The 22,282-nt window shown below is 34.0% G+C and overlaps 1 protein-coding gene across 1 annotated transcript; it reads right to left on the reverse strand.

Annotated features, from left to right (window-relative positions):
- Positions 1 to 2,050: 2,050 nt before the first annotated feature.
- On the reverse strand, positions 2,051 to 21,839 carry LOC149806829 (3'-5' exoribonuclease HELZ2-like). The gene is made up of 16 exons (XM_089958213.1): positions 21,794 to 21,839; positions 20,658 to 20,867; positions 20,109 to 20,145; positions 19,494 to 19,618; positions 18,657 to 18,782; positions 18,129 to 18,189; positions 13,839 to 17,589; positions 12,167 to 12,252; positions 11,099 to 11,242; positions 9,499 to 9,636; positions 8,534 to 8,902; positions 7,692 to 7,945; positions 7,023 to 7,289; positions 5,874 to 6,030; positions 5,308 to 5,475; positions 2,051 to 4,863 (listed from the first exon to the last, which is right to left on the reverse strand). The coding sequence occupies exons 1-16, from the start codon at positions 21,830 to 21,832 to the stop codon at positions 4,727 to 4,729; spliced, it is 6,069 nt and encodes a 2,022-aa protein (XP_089814339.1). The 5' UTR covers positions 21,833 to 21,839; the 3' UTR covers positions 2,051 to 4,726.
- Between the last annotated feature and the right edge of the window lie 443 nt (positions 21,840 to 22,282).

Raw genomic sequence — 22,282 nt, forward strand, 5'->3', positions numbered from 1 at the left:
TTATCTTATAAGTGTTGTCTAATGTTGTAAAGCGCTTAGAGCTTCTAAAGATTAGGCGCTATACAAAGTCCTCATTATTATTATTATTATTATTATTATTATTATTATATACCGCTACGGTGGCCTAGTGGTTAGAGCGTCCGCCTTGGATGCGGGAGGTCGTGGGTTCGATCCCCTGCCGAGTCATACCAGAGACTTAAAAAATGGTACTAACAGCTGCCTCGCTTGGCGTTCAGCATTAAGAGGTTAGTGTTAGGACTGGTCGGCCTGGTGTCAGTATAATGTGACTGGGTGGGACATCATGCTACATGTCTGTGGCATGATGTCCCGGTGCTAGACATCACTATAAACTGCCACATTGCAGACATCGTAGCGATATGACTGAAAAATTGTTAAAGCTACGTTAAAAATAAAAATCACATCACATCACATCACATTATTATTATATAAAGGTTGTTTCATTCAACAGGAACTCATTCATATATTCCTTGCATCATACATATATACAAAGATCAGCAAATCGGAACGTATAGTTTTTGTGTTTTTCACACCTCTTTGTTTATGCTGTTGCTGCCATGCGTTTCTGATAAGCTGCCATTTCATTGGAAGCCGCTACTTATGAAGGGAAAGAATGCACGAATTTTTCTAAGACTTTATATGTACACGTAAAAATGGATCTTGAAGAAGTCGGCATCGAATTGTTGATTTTTGTTAGTTTTACAAACATATGCATTCTTCTAAAGCCTTTTGGGGGCATTTAATTCGGTCAATACATTTGTGCATATGCCAAACTGACTGTGGCTTTTACTAATTGTTTCCAAAATAGCGCGGAACGTGAATTCTGTTTCTAGCATATACTTGAAAGACTCTCGGCGAACCTCTTTTATGAAAAGTAATGTATTGGAACAAATGCTTGAGAAGTTCTATTTTCGTAATTATGGGCGATGGAAATATAAACTTTGTTGATTCTGTGCTAAAATCGCTATTTCATCAGCGTTTATGTTAATTTGACACAATCATACATAATCACTATTTCATCAGTATTGGTGTTGATTTGGATACAATCATATGTAATCAGTATTTTATCAGTTTTGGTGTTGATTTGGATACACTTATACATAATCAGTATTTCATCAGTGTTGGTGTTGATTCGGATACACTTAAGCATAATCATTATTTCATCAGTGTTGGTGTTGATTTGGATACACTTATACATAATAATCAATATTTCATCAGTGTTGGTGTTGATCTGGATACACTTAAACATAATAATCAGTGTTTTTATTTGTTGATTTGACACACTCATACATAATCACTGTTGTATCCAAAATCAACACCAGCGCTAGCGAAATAATACATAATCATTATTTTGTTTGTAGCAGTGTTGATTTGGATACACCTATAATCATTATTTCATTAGTGTTGATGTTGAGTTGGATACACTTATACATAATCGATATTTCGTTAGTGTTGGTGTTGATTTGGATACAGTTATACATAATCCGTATTTCGTAAGTGTTGGTGTTGATTTGGATACAATCATACATAATCTGTATTTCGTTAGTGTTGGTGTTGATTTGGATACATTTATACATAATCTGTATTTCGTTAGTGTTGGTGTTGATTTGGATACAGTTATACATAATCTGTATTTAGTAAGTGTTGGTGTTGATTTGGATACAATCATACATAATCAGAGGTACTAGTGATAATTAACGTTTGCTTGATCGCAATACATAGCGCACATAGCATGTCAGCTTCTGTCTAACAAGGCGAACAACTACATGGGCTGTTTGCGCGCAGTCAGACGTTTAGGGCGATATCTTAATTTATGGCTCTTATATTCAAAACTGTTAGAGGTTTGGAATTGTTTAAATGTGGAAATGTTCCCTAGACACATGCGTCTCCATGTGAGATGTAAAACTTAAAGCCACTCAAAACCATTTTCCATTCAGTAGTACGACATCATCTGGCTGACACGGCATCATTGTCATCTAAATTAAATACAACTGACACAAACCAAATTGTCATTAATTTAAAAAATGTCACATGGATTTGATTCATTTTATTTCTTTTCTAATCTTTTCATCAATCGTATACACAAATCAAATACTTTTATTTCATTACATAGATAGGATAACAACTTAAATTCTCTGTTTGTTCTTTGATTAGGAGGAATGCGATTGGTCAACTGTGGGAATGATAAATAGACAAAGATCGAACTTAATAATATAAATAGACAAAGATCGAACTTAATAATACAAATAGACAAAGATCGAACTTAATATTCAAAGATAATATATAATAATAAAATGATCATTGCAGGATCATGATAAATTATGTGGAGGATATTCATATAAAAACAAAGAAAATAAATACAAAACATTTTTTAAATCTAAATATTTAGTACAGATCAAATTACATTTCAGTATTAAAATTAATCTCATGACTGATTTGTTTACGTAGATACTATATAATATCACATTAAAATATATACTCTGTAGAAAATGGTACATAAGTCATCAAATAATATGAAAATTACGAAATGAGTTTAATAATTTTTCTTTGCAAGCCTTGGTAATCAAAAAGATTTAACGTATTCGACGGGTTGAAGTGGAACCAAATGTACAAATGAAGTTATCCAATGACGAAAAATATTTATTACATTAAACAGCACATGAAGTGCAGTGAACTGATTTCAACGTATATTAGGATGCCTCAGACATTACGTCTTCTCTTTACCTGAATTAATTCATGGCGTCATGTTGTGTTCTGATACGTTCGTTGCATGACAAAATTGCAGAATTGTTGTATGGCCCTAGTAACAGAGAACTTATGCTATAAATAGTACTATTTTCTAACGTTTGAAAAAATATCAAACCTTTTTCTTGCATACGTTGCAGGATAAGCCAGTTTTAATTTATATACTGTTCATATGATTAATGCCTTATCCAGGGTAATAAAGCCGTATCCTATTTTTATATCCTGAATTATTTAATAACACATTATGACGTCAAACACAGCGTCGTGACGTTACGTAAAGCACAGGTGTAATGTCTGAGGTATACAGATACACTTCAGTGTCATGGAGTACAATTAATTATGGCTAGTCAACAAAATCATTATTTGTCTCATTTGATGGAAAGAATCTTACTCAAATGCTCAGTGGCAAACAAAATTTATAAAATATTCCGAATCATTTCAACATTTTGCTCACCACGACACTAAAATAAATTTGTTTAATAAATTTCGTTTGATATAGGCACTGATGTAGTTTTCTCTGTTGCTCATTTGTTCATTGAAAACTTATGCGTTTATTAATAAAATATATAAAAATAATACTGAAATAAACATGGAAGAGAAATGTCACGGCTTCTTATATTGTAAATAAAAAGTTAATGCAATTATATGTACGTTGTGCATTTGAAATGGCTCACATTTCTAAACCGCCCCAGACATAATTGTTTTGTAATAGTTCTGATATTTCACCTCGCAAAAGATATTATGGTAGACTCTCTCCCCCCCCCCCCATCTCTCTCTCTCTCTCTCGTCACTGACATATAAGACTACAAATCGATCGACACCCCCTGCATTCTTTGCACAAATCGTATATGTCTAAGGCAAAGTTAATGCACAAAAGAAGTATACAGCGCAGAGAACTTTAGCGGGCTGAGATTTCTATCACGAAGTCTTGTGTTCGAGTTCATATAGTGTCAGTGTTTTTATGCCCTATTCAAAAGCTACAAGAAGGACAAAATCATCATTCTCATACACTTGCGTGGCCTCGAGTAACAAATAACAGAAGATACATTACGTTAACTTGTGCTTGATAAGCCATGACGTGTGTGATATTGTCAAACTCATTTCAATTATGACTGTTTGACACGCAAATAACGTGACGTACCTAATGACCTTGCATGGCAATCAGTTCTCTTACACGGAAAAAGCCGAGGCTATACAAAATAATCATGACATATTACCAAAAACTAAATAAAATAAAACAAAAACATAAAATATACAAAATAAGTATAAAAATATCACAAGAGCTCTGTGCAACGCGTACACTCATGAAAATGAAATTGTCATTTAAAATGTATTTCAACACTGGCCATGCTGATCACAATGAGTGTAGCACAGCACATGCAGATATATTATTACTAAAACAGTTTTCTATTTTATAATAGGAGAACAAATCTTTAAACAACATGCTAAATATTAACCTTGAAAAAATAGTACAGATACAAAGCATTCACTGTTGCTTTCTTCTAAAATAGATCTATACAAAATAATATTTAAAGACAAATTATATTTTATATAATAAAATATGGTATCTTCATAACAAATTTCAATTATTTAGTTTTTTCTGTTCAACAGTAGAAATGGCCGTGATTACAAATACCCGAAGTAATTATATGTATGAAAAGTGCCCATAAACAAGTATAGACATTCTGGGCAAAATTGATAATGTATGCATACGAAAAAATATCACAAATATCAATTTTATATACCCTAGTACGTATTCGTCCAATTAAAGAATACTTGCAAGTATTTCTAAAACACTTTCTTTGGACTACAATGACCATGGGCGTCATAATATTTATGTTACATATTTTTTTTCAAATTAACTATGTTCTCTCATGTATATGTATTTATATCAGCAGTCACTGGGAAAGCGTTTTGAACACAGTTTATGGATTATGCTGTTATTATTCTTGAGCATGTCCATTCATCGTCTGTTCTTACGTCTCTCTCTCCGGGAAACTTTAGGAGGAAATTCTCCAGCAGTCTTCACACATCCTCTTTGTTCATACAGGGCGATCAAACGTTTCCATACTTCATCACACTGAAGAAGGTTCCGGTTCCCTGTACGAAATTGTTTACATCAGTAGAAGAGATAAGTCATTTTATTTTCTAGTCTGATATATATATATATATATATATATATATATATATATATATATATATATATATATATATATATATATATATATATGAATGAATTTTGGTAAGCAGTCGAAAAGGCAAACATTGCCGCAACAAATGCTTCGAAATTCATAATCACAGATCGTATTTAGAAAAATAAATAAATAACGTTAATTATACAATCAGGTTAGTTTGGGTTGGTTGAATGAATGTAAGTATATGGTTTTAAAAGAGTGTAATATTTTTCTGTTTCATAGCTGATTAACAATGGATTATGCAAGGTTTGCTTTATTGCTGTCGACAATGGAAAAGCGTGTGCCATCTAAAATAAAAGTGACATTTTATGAAAAGAATATTCAGTTTTCGTTCTAATAAACAGCTTACCCACAATGACAAGCCCCTTTCTTGCCCTGGTTAGAGCCACGTTTATCTGGTGGTGATCGGTAATGAAGCCTAGATTCATCTTGCACCAGCCCAGTGTGGGGCTGCTTTCTATCATGTACTCTGGGAGGGATCTCACAGTGCTGAACAGGACATAGTCCCATTCTCCACCTAAGCATTAGATAATACGTAATTTGGAAATATTTTCACTTCAATTTAATCGCCTCAGCATTGGAAAGGAGTCATTTTAATGTCCTTGTTGGCTTTAAATTATGCTTTAGAGGAAACAAAAAACAATAATAAAACTGTAGCACGCCAATTGATCTGGTTTTCTTTAGGTACATTTTAGCCGTTCAACAGTAAGATTTGTAAGGGAATGATGCTCCTTTTCAAACAAATGTCACGTGACAATTGCAACTACACAATCATTATATTAAAATGTTGACAATATACATGAAAATGAATTTTGCATAAAAATACAAAGAATAGTAGAGAGGAAAAATACTTGCCGCTAATAATACCTCTCTTATAATTTGGAACAACAGTAAAAACATTGAGAGTAGCTTTACCTTGACTTGCTACCACGGTGTTGACGTGGAAGTTGACGAAACCTTGCTTTGTGAGAGCTTCCCGTAGTGCATAGCATTGTGCATTGTACTGTGATACGACGTTTATCCGGTCACTGTCTACCAGCTCTATATTCACCATGTGGGTGAAAATCTTTATCTTAATATAAGCAAAAGAAAAAGTTTAAATGAAAATCTAAGCTATATTATCTTTGCTTTTAGGAAATAAATTACCTAATCTAACAATGATATTTTTATGAAGATAGGAAGCCTAGAAAAAAATGAAAACTAATAAAATAAATAGAAGTTGTTATGGACTGCGATACTTAAACTTTCACTAGGAACTGTCACATCAAAATAAATAGCAGTTGTTATACACTTCAATATTTCAACTTTCACTAGGGCTTATCAAATCAAAATTTTACACATAGCAGTTGTTATACATTGCAATATTTCAACTTTCACTAGGGACTGTCAAATCAAAACCTTACGCATAGCAGTTTGTTAAAGGAGTATTTGGTGATTAATTCACTTATCAATTCCATTAATCTGATTCACTTTAACTGACTTGGATTTTATTTATTCAGTGTAGTTTCATGCAGAAATATCACTGGTATTATGACTTTGCTTTTGAGCATGGTTTGTGTCCCGTTGAAAATAAAATATTACCGCTGATTTTGCGAGGAGAAGAAATTCGAATCATCAGTAAAGGTTTCTATGATTTTATTTTATTTTCATGGGTTTTGATACTCTAATAAGAGAATTTATTTTATTTAATCTTCAAAAACATTTAGTAATGAATTACTATTTCAAAAGGGAAACATTTTATTAAAGCTAACAAAGGTACATTTCTGTAGCGTTCTAAACATCTTAAATAAATTCTGCATGGATGAAACAAGGTTTCACTCCTTCTGCAATCAGATTGCTATCAGTTTCAAAACGTATCCCACCAGAAAATTAAGAACTGCATTAAATGCAGTCCGACAGACCGGATGACGTAAACATAGAGCTTTAAAAGAACTCATGAAAGTATTCTTTTGTGGAAAAAAGTCAGGACCAATGACTTTGAAGATCATTAGAAATGTGGAGAGATTCTGATAACATTTCCTTCTACGGTTTGGTATTTCAACCCATTATAACACCTTTACTCACCATCTGATTGACTTCTTCTTTATTGCTCCTTGATTGCTCGTTTCCCTCCTCTGTTGTAACGGTAAGTATGTCTTCCTGACCTTCTATATGGCAAAAGATGTGGGGGAAATTTTTACTGGACCACATTTTTAGTGGACGATCTATCCATACATCAGGCTGATCATTAATACCTTCCCGCCAAGTACCTTCTTGCCAATAGTAAGAATGTCCTGTTTCTAGCTTGTTCTCATAGAATTCTTTGGAAGGAAAGTCACAAAGTCGTGGATGCTGAATAAAATTATAATAATTACATGGATCCATTGAGGGAAAACCATTTAAGATAATAAAGTTAAAATGTATCAATTGTGTCCATGTATTTTAATAGACTGCAAACTTTGACTTGTAGATATAAATTTTACTGCCGTAATTTATTTTAAATATTAATTAATTGTTCGAACCGAACCTTAAAGGAGCTTTGATAAGTAAAACTTTAAGAAAAAGAAACTACTGAATTAGAAATCACTTTTAAGGCGATTGATAATATTCTACTTAAGGAACGTACATTAGACAAGAATGATTATGAAATACAGTCACGTGCCAAATGTCAAAACCGTTTGTATTCAAAATGAAATCTTACAGAAAAAGTTCAAATCGATCAGTAGAAAAGGATACTAAAAGTAATACGCATACCATGCGATATTGGATTTCCAAAAGAGTGTATTGTACGTTGTTGCCGTCACGGGATTGAGACAATGCATGTCGCTCGAACATGGACTTATCCAGGCCGAGCTCAGCAGCCTCCCTACACATGATGATTGGTTGCAGCTGTTTGTGGTCCCCAATAAGGACGACCTGTTCTGCCTTGGTTGCGATAATTGGTACAAGACACTGTGGCTCTGGACACATGGCGGCCTCGTCAATTATAATTTGATAGATGTCAGTGCCTGCCAAAAAATATTTCACTCATATATCGTCGTAGAGATGAACATATTAGCTGCCTAGAAAACATTTAATGAAACGTACCATCGTTCATATTTTGAAGCATATCTCTTTTTAAAAAGTATGATAATTCTTAATTCATACGTTTAGATTCGAACACTGAAAGGCGACAATCATAACTGATATTGTAGGTTTAGAAACGGTGCATCTTTTAGCAATGCAAAGAAATTGGAAATCTTGGAATAGACAAATGATTATGTGGGAGTCGAGATTTGGCTTTGAATGTAATGCTGAAAAGGAAGACACTGATGTAGACGTGACAAGCAATCTATTTGTAACCAAAATCTGATTCAAGTTTTAGTTTTAGTTTTTTTTATTATTATCTCTTAATTAATTTTCTTTCACGATCAACATAATTTTAACCACGAAATTTGAGGAGTGTTAATCATTCAAGTTTAATACCATTAATAGAATTTAATAATCTAAACCAGCACAAATTTCTTCTAAAGGTAACCATTAATATGTGGCCATATTCATATGAAAAAGTATGAAAGCGCAGAAATGAATTTAGATACTTAAAAAAGCTCACGAACCTTCTAGCAATTTAGCGTTAGAAGCAACAGCGGTAGTGCAGAGGATCACGTCGTGTCTCTTCAACTCCACGACAGTTGCAAGTTTAAGAAGATGGACATATGTTTGGACCTCCTTATAATCTGGAATATAACCATGTTGCTTGAATTTTCGATCATAGGCAGTGATTTGCTCTGCATAAGCCTTTCCTTTCTTCCTGATGAGATGATGAAGGGAGATCTCAGCGATATCTTCTGCTGCTTTACATTCACGCATGCTCCGTTTTGACAGGAAGGTCTTTCCTGGAATCGGAAACTCCACTGCCTCGATTGATCTTCCATACATTCGGACAATGTTTGGACAATGCTCTCCAAGCCTGTTGATCATCCAGCCTTAGAGAAGAAAACCGTTAATACAGATTGTAATGAAAAATATATTTGCAACAAGCATACAAAATACTGTACTTCCATATTGTGAATCTATCTGATCACGATGACTGTTGGTACAAAATATGTTTGTTTATTTCCTTGATATTTCGCTCTCATGTAGTGTGAGTTTCTCTTTAGATCTGACCTCTTTTATATGTCCAACGTGTGATGAAAGAATAACAAAGGAAGGAAAATGTATCTGAAGTCTAGGAAATAACGATTGAACTTGTTGTATGCAACTCTAACCATGTAAGCAGTTAAATATTTCGTGGTAATGTGATTTCCTTTCAACTTTAATAATCATTTACTCGTACAGTTTTGCGTGACAGTGTGTTACGTAGCTCCAGAATGCTGCAAAATTGGAAATCTATCTGCAGGGCGTAGCCTCACTTAGTATTTTAAAGAAATAATTATTGACAATTTCTAACTACACTGTAGATAACAAACATTATTAAAATACAGTTTGCTTACTAGCCTGTGGAATAAATGTAGCCAAATTACATAAAAATGTTGATCCTCAAATACATAGAATATACTTAATAACAATCTTTTTAACTTACGTGCAACCTGATCAACTGATTTGTTGGAAGGGCCACAGAACAGAATTTGTTTTGTTTTATTGCCTTCTTGTTCCCACCATTTGTTGATCTTGTTGAAAAGGTACATAAGTTTAATACCAGTGTACGATTTTCCAGTACCTGCAAAAGGGACAAGAATCAATTTTGCCATTCCTTTTCAACCGGTTTTCTCTTAACAATGTAAATTAAAAAGAAGAAGAAAAAAAACCCATTAAATTCAAGATAAAACATTTTAGGTATACAAATTATGTCGCAATAATAATAATAATAATATGAAATATAAAATAATTGGTATACTATATTTTGAACAATGATGTTCTCAAATTTGTGTATACTCCCCTAAAGAATGGTACGAGCTGAAATTAAAATGTTGAAGACGGTTTGACCAAGAAAACAAACTGAATTATTTAGCTTGTTTGGAGGCTCCGTCTTAGATGTTGTTTAAATTAATTTGGTTTCTCAAAAGATATTTCGCGGAAAGCGTATTCATAAACTGTTGGTAGGCTATGATGGGCAATACTGCATGCAGTCTCTCTGAAATCATGGTGGTGTTGAGGGAGATAAAATGTGATTTAGCACAATAGGTTTGGAGAAAGAGAGAGAGATAGAGAGAGAGAGAGAGAGAGAGAGAGATTTAGTTACTTTGTCTAGGAAAGGAAAATTTCATAAAGTAATGATTCTTATTTAGAGTGATTCTTTTAAATTATCTTGAGCATTCTGGCGCTAAGAACTAGACCATTTCAGAGACAGAGTCAAAAAGTTCACGATGGCTTGAAATTTATGCATTAAAATATATTTTGTTCTAATATGAAAGATTACACCTGAATAGTCAGGCATAATCCCCATTCTATGATCAATGCTAATATTTTAAAAATTGTACGCCTAAACGGTAATTCATTGTTGTTTTTTATAGAAAGGAGAATAAATCTTTTAGTTTCATAGGCGTTGCCTAAACGTTCCTTTATTGCAGAATTCGCTGAGATATTTCAGTACATTTACATGCATGTATTCATACATTTACTTGATGTACGTGTATTGATCATTTATATGCATGTATTCATACATTTACTTGATATACGTTTACTGATCATTTACATGCATGTATTCATACATTTACTTGATGTACGTTTATTGATCATTTACATGCATGTATTCATACATGTACTTGATGTACGTGTATTGATCATTTACATGCATGTATTCATACATGTACTTGATGTACGTGTATTGATCATTTACATGCATGTATTCATACATGTACTTGATGTACGTGTATTGGTCATTTACATGCATGTATTCATACATGTACTTGATGTACGTGGATTGATCATTTACATGCATGTATTCATACATGTACTTGATGTACGTGTATTGATCATTTACATGCATGTATTCATACATGTACTTGATGTACGTGTATTGATCATTTGCATGCATGTATTCATAACATGTACATGATGTACGTCTATTGATCATTTACATCAGAAAACGTTTGAGCACCAGCGTGGTTTATGCTAAAGGAATATTTTACATTGTTCACCAAAGTAGTAATATTGACCTGTATGAAGAGCAATCATAGTACCTGGTGGGCCCTGGATGAGAGAAAATCTGGATCCGAGCGTTTTGCTGATAGCTTCATGCTGTTTTGTATTGTTTCTAGGAAGTGTCCCGACATTCAGCTCTTCCATTTGTAGGATTCTTTTCGCCAGAAATTGATGATCCTTGTCTTTAAAGAAAAAGGTTTAAATTGCTTAATAGACATCCATCAATCATGCAGAAAGAATTGTCTGTGAAATTAAGATGACGTTGCCTTTAAAGTTGGGACTATTTTTCAAACAGATATTGTTTTCAAACTTATTCGAATGCAGTGTACATGAATATCTGAGCTCACATAGCACAATATAAAAGTCTAAACTAAGCCCACAATAATTGAATTCAGGAAAACATACAGGAAAGAAAATTGCTTTTTTTAAGATTGTTTACATTCAAACAATGTCCTTTTCATATCAGATCTGAGTTTGATGACGATTCCAGATTGTTGTTGGCTTAAATCAATACTAAACAAAAAGCTGAATCTCACGTAACTTAAAACTTTGATAAAAACAATTATCCATAGAGCGGACAAATTCAAACTTTGGAAGACAAATTGTTGATTTCATATATCTCAGAGTACGTTTGACAATATTAAACTGAGTCAAAAGTAAACGATTATCTTGAATCGATTGCAATATTAAATTTGATCAGGAATGTAAGAAAAACGTTAGAATTACCTGTACCTTTTGATTATGTTTTATAATTAGAACATTTCATCAGAGATTGAGAATAGCTTTGTCAAGGATTTACAGTAGTTCTTGTAAGGGGTTTAGAGTATCTTTTGTCAGTTATTTATAGTAACTTTGCGTGTTTCGAAATTCACAGATTGAAAATCAAAATAAATAAAATGCAATATAAAATATAAAAAATGTGAAAATGTAATGTTTGTCAAAAACATTTTTTTATATGGTTAACCATGAAAAGATTGAAATACACATCTGTGTCACTTCGTTTATCCAATATATTTGTAATCATCGGATCATTTTAAATGTTGATATCTACTCGCATTCTTTCTCAAAAGCATAATTTAAGGAAAATATCCTTTGATTGTACCTACCCAATTTTGGTATTCCTTTGTTCAAAGCGATTCTCTTTGCCAATTCATTCGCTTTATCAAGGGCCTTTAAATATAGTTCGGTTCTCCTAAAATATAATATATTTGCTATCATTCGTACAGGAATAGACAAAGAAATTCAATATAAAATTAAATACACCTCGAGAATCATCAATGCATTAAAAATTGCGTGAAACATCATTACTTTATATTCCTATAGGATAGAATTTTTCACTTGAAAATTTTAAGATATTTTATCTATATTTAATATCACGTCAAAGCACGTTGAGGATAAATACGGAACCTTGGAACCTTACACTTCCGAAATACTCATACGCAAACTTTAAAATGGATGATGTTCAGAGAGGTATTAAATGCGTGTCACTCATGTAAACTTAATATATATGTGCGAAACTAGTATCTAACTGGCCTGAGCGATTTCGACTCTTTAATAAGTCTTTGTCAAATGCAAGTCCAAAACATAGACAAGACAAATAAATAAAACAGAAAAACGGTTATGTTCGCGAAACTTTACATGGCTGATGCTACAGGAATAAAACATGTTAACTTTATTATGTTTCAACTAATTTGTTTTAGCTTGTTGCTGATACTGGAAAATATTTGTTGTTTTAGTTGTTGTTGTAGGGTTTGACGCCATTTTTCAGCACAAGACACGCTATACATGGCGGCCAGTATTAATGGTCGAGGTAGAACCCAGAAAACCCCCAGAAAGAACCACCGACCCACGAGAAGCTACTGGCAAGCTTACTCACATAACCACATTAGCCTAATCCGAGACTCGAACCGACGCAGACAGAGGCGAGATGGCAGTGATCTGTAACGGTGAGCGCTTTAGACCACTCGGCCACTTGGGGCCCCGAAAATATTTGTATTGACCTAGAAATTGATGAGCCATAACGACATCTGTTATTTTATGTAAATTTACGTAAGCGCAAATTATATCCCGAATATTTTATTTGTATAGTAGTCATAGGCTAATTAGCAAATTTAGAGAATTATTTAAAAGAAAATGTATCGGCTGCAAAAGATAATTTTATTTGTGCATGGTTGTCAATTTCTAGTCTTCTTGTCTTGTCAATGTTTTGTATTTGCCTTTGGAAAAAACTCATTAAAGAGTTGAAAGCGCTAAGGCCAGCTAGATAATAGTTTCGCACTGTTCGTTTTCAGTGTATATATATATATATATATATATATATATATATATATATATATATATATATATATATATATATATATATATATATATATATATATATATATGTGTGTGTGTGTGTGTGTGTGTGTGTGTGTGTGTGTGTTACAATTTGTCAATTTGTAGTGAGTCCAATCTACTTTCTACAAATGAACATTTGACACTTTGTTACTAACATTTAAAGAATTTACCGAGAAATTTTAGAAGATAAATTAGTTAATCTTGTTCTTATCTCCGAACAAATTGGATCTATTGAAAACATCTTGATTCTTTGACGATGTAAGTAATCATTTATTCGCATGGCAAAAGCTGCATGGAAATAATGTGTTTCAGTTTGTTGTAACATAAAAGAAATGTTGTAAACGCTTCTCCTAATGAAAGAATGAGATTTGGAAATTTTACAAGAATTTTATACTCATATCTGAACGAATTTTGCTAATGTAATTTGTCAAAATAATGTACCTGTCTACATCTGATTTCATAAGTAATTCCACAGCACATCTTTCCACTTTTACGTCTTCAGGAACAGAGCTCTGAGGATGAATTTGAAAGTGAACGGATATTTCATCCCTCTCTTTCTTTTTCCGAACCTTTATAATCTCTGCATGGACCACACAGATGGAACTCTGAGTCATTGGATCTCTTTGTACAGGTTCTGTGCGCCTGATGCAAAGCCAATCGTGCGATATTGCAGTGTTTTCTTCATCACTTTCATTCTTCCCGGCCATCTCCGTTTCCTCTGCCAAACCATAAACACCACTACCGCTGATTTCAATATTACGCTCGAAACAAAATCCAGCTTGTAATCGAAATTGTCCTTCCCTCCCTGAAAATCGGACAGGAAGGTTGTTTATAACGAATCCTCCCTCATTACGCATGGCAGTTGTTGCTGCTTCCATCAAAACAAGTGGCAACCAACTGTGCAGATATTCCTTGACGTTTTGATATCTTTCCATGGTTGGTCTTGTTGAATAACGATAGAGGTATTTTACAGGATCTTCTGTATGTTGCAAGCAACACTTCACATTTCTGGTCATGGCATACAACTGAGGAGAGGGCACAAGAATCCCTTTCTGAGCAGTTGCTGTCATCTGAATTTTAATAACCTGTCCGTACGAAAAAGTAGTGCTGAATTTGGAATGGGACTGTAACATTGTTGAGTCAAGTGTTTCTGTACTGACATCTTCAACTGTTTCACAGGAGCTGGGCACCCGATAAAGCCCAGGTGTAATGTTCTTGAATGACTCAAGAATACCAGCTGCATTTCCTTTTAGTGCCGAGAGCAGAGCATGAACCCAGTCCTTGTATGGGATGTAAACCACGTGCTGGTTCGGGTCAATCCTCGAGCTCTGCCTCTTGGCTATTGAAGAGAAACCATGAAAATCATAAAGACGTTTCTGCCATTCAACGGTCACGAAGTCTCGATCTGTTTGGGTGTCTTTTTTGATAACTGGTTTCGAGCTTATATCTAATAAGTTGAAAGGCAGCTCTCGAAAGCTTCGATGTACAAATTTTAAAGCTGGTGTGCTAAACGTCACCCTCCTGTCTGTAACATCCTCAATGAAGCAAAATAACATAGAAGGTTTTTCTTTTAGTTTCTCAGCGATTGCCAAAGATTTACAATTCTTCTGGTATGCTTTCGCCCTCTGTGCTACTGTATTTAGTCTCACACACAATTCCTCTACTTCTTTTTGTGTGTAAACTTCTGTCTTACCATCAATGGAACGGTGAATTAACCTGTGGACCATCTGATCAACATATCTTCGAATCGGAGAAGTAAAGTGTGTGTAGAGATTCATTTCTAAGCTAAAATGTCTCCCTTCCGTGGACTTGTTCTGCAAGACGCCTGAGCATCTGTACTCGGCACATTCTTGAATTTGATACCATTCCTGAAGTGCTAGGCATTGTAAAGGATGAAGTTCATCTGTTTTCATATATTTTAAGGCATCTGAACTTGGTATACTACTTAAAACCTGAAAAATGTTCTGCTGCACAGCAATTAGACGCTGTGATTGATTGTTGTGTGTTGAATCTAAGGAAGGTGTTTTGAAATTTGAAACACGTCTGTTTTGAAGGCTAAGTAGCAAATCCACAATTTCTGCCTGTCTCTTCAACCAGCTTTGTAGCTCCCCATCTGGAGGCAGGTCCTGACATCGGAGCGGCACAAGATTTGGAAATTTTTTTATCAAGATTTCAGCAACTGTTTTATTCGAAAGAACCATGAATTCTTCCACGAGATAATGGGCCTCGATATTTCTGGGCAATGAATCGTCATCGGTTTCCTCGTCTAATTCCATGCTCAATGCATACATGGAATTTCCCAGTCTTCTTTTCCTCATGACTGTTGCCAACCTAAAGAGAATATTTATATCCTGCTCAATGTCCTGATCTGAATCTTTCTTGTCGCCATTGATGATGTCCTGAACTTCTCTATATGTGAACCTTCGTGACGATTTAATAATAGACTTCTGTAACTTTGGCGTTCCTACCACCTTAGCTTCTTTGTTAATGTTAAAGAATAGGGAAATGGATAGCCTGCATTTTCCGGGCAAGAGACTGCAAAGATTCTCGCTGAATGGTTCTGGCATCATGTGATGTGGACGACTCACTCCCGGGTAAAATGTTGTTGTGCGTTGCTGCGCCTCCATATCTACTGGATCCCCTTTATGAACATAGGCTGTTACGTCTGCAATGTGAACCCCCACACGATAACCACTTTCCACCCGTTCTACACTGAGGGCATCATCTAAATCCTTGGATCCCTGAGGATCGATTGTGAATGTTCTTAAAGTTGTTAAGTCGCTTCGACCTATCTTCAATGCTTCTGTTGGCTCACAATTTTCGTTTCTGCTCATAACGCTTTCGACGCGTTTCACCGTTTGGGAAAGATAATGACCAGGTACTTCGTACTGAATGTTCAATAACCCGATTCCACATTTCAGATCTTTAGCGCATGGTAGTATCTTTACTACAGCTCCTCTTGGATATATGTGACGCTTGGTCCATCCGATATAGACCACGAGAAACACATAACTGTTTCGCTCCTCAGGTGGAACGTCAAACCATTCTTCAAACTCTAGCTCTTCAGTGGCAGGGTTATATTTGTATAATTCAACCCTATACCTTTTCAGCCTTGGACACTTGTTTAGAATGTTTATATTTAGAATATGGATTTTCGGAACAGTTTTACAAATCGGTTTCATCAAGTGGCTTTCCAAATCGTCAATTGTGCACGCATATACTGGATGTTTAATGTTTTCCTTTCGATTTCTTCTCAAGATTTTGACAACCTTGCCAAAAGCCTTCCCTTCTTCTGTTCTTGGGTCGCCTCTATCTAGAATTTCGACACACACCCTGTCATCGCTGAAAGCCTGGCCTGCCTTTGATCTCCCTGATATCTCAATTTTTCGGATGTTATCACTTTGGTGTATGGGTATGCAGTAAGCCAAGTGTGAGGACTCTATCTGAAAAATGCAGTCCTTGTATCGACTAGGCTGCTCTCTACTTCTCCTGCTAAGCTCCTGATCTGAAAGTTCCTCTTCATAAAATGGCGACCTAGGTGACTTGTTAATCTTTGTCAAAAATTCTTCGTTAAGTTTGAGTCCCTCCTGAAGCATTTTCGTCATATTTATTGCATCTTCATCACAACTTTCTGTTTGTTCATCGAAAAACATCCGGCTTGTTTCAAAATAGGATACCTCCATAGCATTCATTTCCTTCTGCTCTTCAGTATGTGGCTTTTCCCTTGGCACATCCGTACCTGAATAAATACTGTCAGAACTACCAAAACTTAAATTTTCATCCTCACTTTCAGACCATTCAATAGGTTCATGGTTTTCAGTATTTAAAGACATTGATCTTTGTCTAGATATTAGGTTGCCAGCGGTAGTAGCACCAGTTCCTACACTTCTGGAACTTGTCCCAGACAAGTTCCTATTCCTTCTTTTCCGTCTTTTCTTTCCTAACTTGATAGGCATATTTTGTTCAGACGAAACAGAATTATTTAATCCGTTTCTGTGATCTTTCGCACTGGTGCTAAATATCCCATTGATTGCTTCGATATGATTTTTATTATAATCTGAACTTGTTTCCGCAGTGGTATCCTCTGTTTCTATTAAATCAGAGACTGATGAACTATTTCCTTCTTTGGTGGGTGACCCTGGCGTTTCATGATCATGGGTTTCACTGTGTGTTGGACAAACCTTCCGCCCAGCTGTGAAACAAGGAAATGAAATGATATCGACATGTTGTTAGAATGGTAAGTGTTAATCTTGTTTGAAGTACATCTTATACGTGTCTTTTGAAACAATTTCTATGTTAAATTTTAAAATTTAATTTTGTCTATCTAAAATGGCACCTTTGGGATTTGTTGTTCCACTTTGTGTTAACAGTTTATGCCCCTTTAAGAAGTAAGTGTGAACTTTTCAGCTGCTACAATCATGTATTGTTGTTGCTTTTCTTTAATTGTGTTTGCTTGTTTCTTTGCTATTTATTTTTTTATTTGTGTTTTGTACAATAATTAACAGATATATATATATATATATATATATATATATATATATATATATATATACATATATACACACACACACACACACATATATATATATATATATATATATATATATATATATATATATATATATATATATATATATATCGAAAATATTCGCGACGCAAGCATCCGTTATGTCTCTAGACACAGCAGGAATTTACATGTGTGTATTGTTATTATTGTAATAATATACACACGTCTGCGTCTCTTGGCATGTTTCACTTGTCTGGTTCTTGCTTCTTCTGCTCTTTTTCTTTCCTACAAATTAGAAAGAAAGATATGCGTAACCTTAAACGACCATTCATCTTCTCTGAAGCCAATTAAACAAGGCTAACAAAGTAGATCCAACCAATGTTCTGTTTTCCTATATGTTTCTTCACTGCTACATTAGTAATGGGTAAGAAAAAAATGAGCAATTTAGATCTAATGTTAGTATTCACGGTTTAATGTCGTCGAAAAAAATCTAATAAAATATATGAGCAATAAATGTTCACTAGTAGTGGAAGTTAAATTTTTGCTTTGATTTGATACTTGTTCGACATACTGTTACGATGTCCTTCAAACTGCTTCAAAATAGAACATAACTGAAATATGAGTTGGCAGGTATTTTGCTTCCATATTTTAATTTTGTGTAAAACCACTATGTGAAAATACATTAGTCTATAAAATGTTTTAGGAAAGTATCGTTTGAGCACCAGTAGAGTCTGGTGATTTTTTTGTTTTACCTCTGCGTCTTTTCCAGCATTGGTTCCCTGTAACCACGCAGATTCATTGTCCTCGGACTGCCTTTGCTCACGACTTTCTTTTATGCTTTCTAAGAACGTTTGAATGGCCTGTCTTTCTTCCTCGGACTAAAAAGGGAATTTATATTTCATTTTTTATTATTATAAAGAAGATTATTTATTAAAATTAGTTTGGGTTTAGTCCTACACTCAGTTAGCAAAGCACTACACCCTGGCTTGGACATGAAATGCGTCATTCCTTCCTTGCATGTATGCTTTAAAATATTCATAGCATCTTTGATTATTCAATGTTGATACCACCATGTTAGTCTAGCACTTTAAATCGATCTGTCAAACAGTTTAATCGCGAGGGTCAGCGACATTAAACTCATTTAGATTTTTTAAAATATTTCCGCTGAGAAAGAAACTCATGAATGTGATGATTTGGAGGAGTAACGAAAACAAATAGCATGAAAGATTCTTTTGTAACTTTACTTAATAAAATATATTTATCACAAATCTAAGTGATGAGATGTTTTTTTTTAGAAAAATTAGCAGTTATCATATATTCGGCACATTGATAACTATAATGAAATGACTCCCAAAAATGTAAATAGATTCGTCTGTATTTCGAATGCTTCTTGCAGGCAGTCCTGACTTTTTCGAATGAAAAGAATGCAACCGATGAAGACAAAGCTGCCTGAGTAGCAGAACCAAAAACACCCAAACAATATTGCGTGTAAATATCTTGTTTGATGCTATTGATGGCAAAAACAAAATGATATGTAAACATTTGTGTAGTTAACATAATTAAAAAAAAAGAAAAAAATAAATCCTCACCGCACAGCTTATTAACGCTCTCTCAGCTTTTTCTTGTGCAAGATCATAGTTTTTTGTCTCCCTCAAGGATAGAGCCCAGAGCATCATAGCTTCCGTGCAGTCATAATTGCAAAGTTTTTCCAAGACTGAAATAAGATATATCGTAGAATACGTGATTTTCAAAAAAGTGCCGTTTTCCATAAATAAAAGTTTGAGTATACTGTGAACATTGCAAAATTATGTATTGTTAAATATTAAAATAAGTAACATAAATTTTGTTTTCAAAATTGCTGATTAACATTACATTTAAGTATATATGATTCATACTCATTACGATACCTGTCACCGTATTTTAATATGCTGACCTTCCCTATGTGTTTCTGGAAATTTCAAAATAGCTGTATTGCCACGAGCCTACACTACTGCAGAATTGTTACGTGATAGTTTAAGGGGAACACAGAATTTGATTTAAAATTACCAATTATTATTAATTTGGCAGACATTTTACAAGAAAAATATACGTCTCAAAGTCAACTGTCATTCATATATATAGTATTGTTTCTATTGCAATATCAAAACACTTGTATAAACTATGTCCCAACGGAAATTTACTTTCTGTATGCATTGTATACATACCGTACTGACAATTTTGATTAACGGCAGGAAAATGTTTCTGAAATGAGTAAAGAACATTGATTATTTTTTAAAGTATAACAATGTCAGTGGCCAAATAATCTTGGAATTTCTTAAGTCAAATAATATTACCAGGAAGATGGGCTTATATTGATTCCTGTGTATAACTGTCTGTTAAATCTTTCAAAGCCCCCTAATGCTACAAATCAATGAGACACAAGTAAACGTAAATAAAATATTAAGAATGGAAGTTACACATGAAAATGTAGTGCATAAACAGATTTTATATAATATCAGGTGTCTGTATGAATGCAATAAAAGTGACTTAGAAACTTAGCCAATATAACTTGAAAATGACAGAGTGAAATAGGTGTCAAGTTTAGCAAAGTAAATTCATTTGTCGAAGTACAAACAATCGAAGCGTGTGAAATTTTTGTCATATTTAAATATCTTGTCTGCTTTTGTATGCACAATCTCGTTGCACGGTGAAATGGAAATTATCTTGCTTTGCTTTGTAAGGTAGTTTATTTGTAAATGAGAAGTTTGTCCTACCTTTTGATATGTACATCTAGCCATCCGCAGAACGGTCTTTTTCTTGCACTCTCGAATATAATTTTCATTCCAAAGGTTACGACGTTCAGCTACCTTGTAAGAATTGTACACATTTCTAGACACAAAGCAGCATCGATCCCATTTTTCGTCTTGTTCAAGGTCTTCAGAAATTTGATCTAGCTCTTCTAAAAGAGAGCTGAGTTCTTCATCCTAAAAGTTATGAAGACATAAATTCACGACTGAACCTAAGATGTCAGAGCAGGATGCTTCACTACTAATGTTTCCTTGAGAAGGTCGTATTGGTTTAAGGTAAAGAAGTTGGTAGCATAACTCTTAAGTATCTGATGCTGTCATAAGATTGATTGGAATGATAATATTTTTAGATCAGAAAAATGCTCACATAACTTAAAATGGTTTGTATAAACAGTTAATTAAAATTACATGTTTGGAACATTAAGTTTCTGATCTCTACCAAGATAAACGTACTTTAAACCAGCACTAATATATGATAAAATGATACAAAGATTAAACAGAAAAGCAAATTCAAACAAGTATCTATGCTAAGTATAGTGAAGAACAGTGTAGATGTTGCAAAGGATTTATACGATGCGAACCACTGAAGCCCACATTTGAAACATCAAATTGTGCAAAAATGTGCTTTTAGACGCAGATAAGCAAACGTAAATGCCTTTTAGTTTCTTTGAAAACGCGATTAGATCACATACTCTATAAATTATAAACTCTTTCTTTACACAAATTAAAATCCATAATTTTATATCACGCTTTGAAATGAGAATAACAAAACATATATGGTCAACTTCTAACATAGATCTTCAGTTACTGGACGAAATAGTAGATTCTAATTTAGAGAATGAAGTCAGTTATAACTGTATCATTTAGCCTAGATTTTCTCAGCACATCTGCGTTTCAGAAAGATCAGATGGATCACCCCAAATAATTAACATAGATTTTCACTATTAGGTAACAAGTGATGTTATTTTTAGCCCAGTAAGATTCCTCAGCTTCCATTTCACCTCAGATATGAAATTACCATATCAAATACTTCTAACAATTGCACTGCAGTGAAATATAGAATATAACGAAAAGGAAGTGGAAATCGGATATTTTTAACATACCAAACAATGGAACCTATCCATAATCTGGAAGAACACCATCCATAAATGTTCAACCTTTTTCACCTGGACAAATGGATTCCAACGGGTGTAATATTTTATACCTGGAAAAAATTAATGATTTCATCAAATCTTTGGAAGGTCTTTCATTGTAATGAAAGGAATGTTTTCTATTCTTTCTCGTTACTGTGTATTTCAATAATTATAACGTAGAGAAAGATTATATTTGAAATTTTATATGTGTGTGTGATTTGGATTTTTTACGTAGCTTTAACACTTTTTCAGTCATATCGTTACGATGTCTGCAGTGTGACAGTTTATAGTAACGTCTAGCACTGGGGCATCATGATGCAGACATGTAGCATCATGTCCCACCCAGTCACATTATCCTGACACCAGGCCGACCAGTCCTAACACTAACCTATTAATGCTGAGCGCCAAGTGAGGCAGCGCTAAGTACCATTTTTGTAAGTCTTTGGTATGATTCGGCCG

Source organism: Sinohyriopsis cumingii, chromosome 1 (assembly GCF_028554795.1).
Source record: "Sinohyriopsis cumingii isolate HCF-2022 chromosome 1, ASM2855479v2, whole genome shotgun sequence".
Classification (NCBI taxonomy): Eukaryota; Metazoa; Mollusca; class Bivalvia; order Unionida; family Unionidae; genus Sinohyriopsis; species Sinohyriopsis cumingii.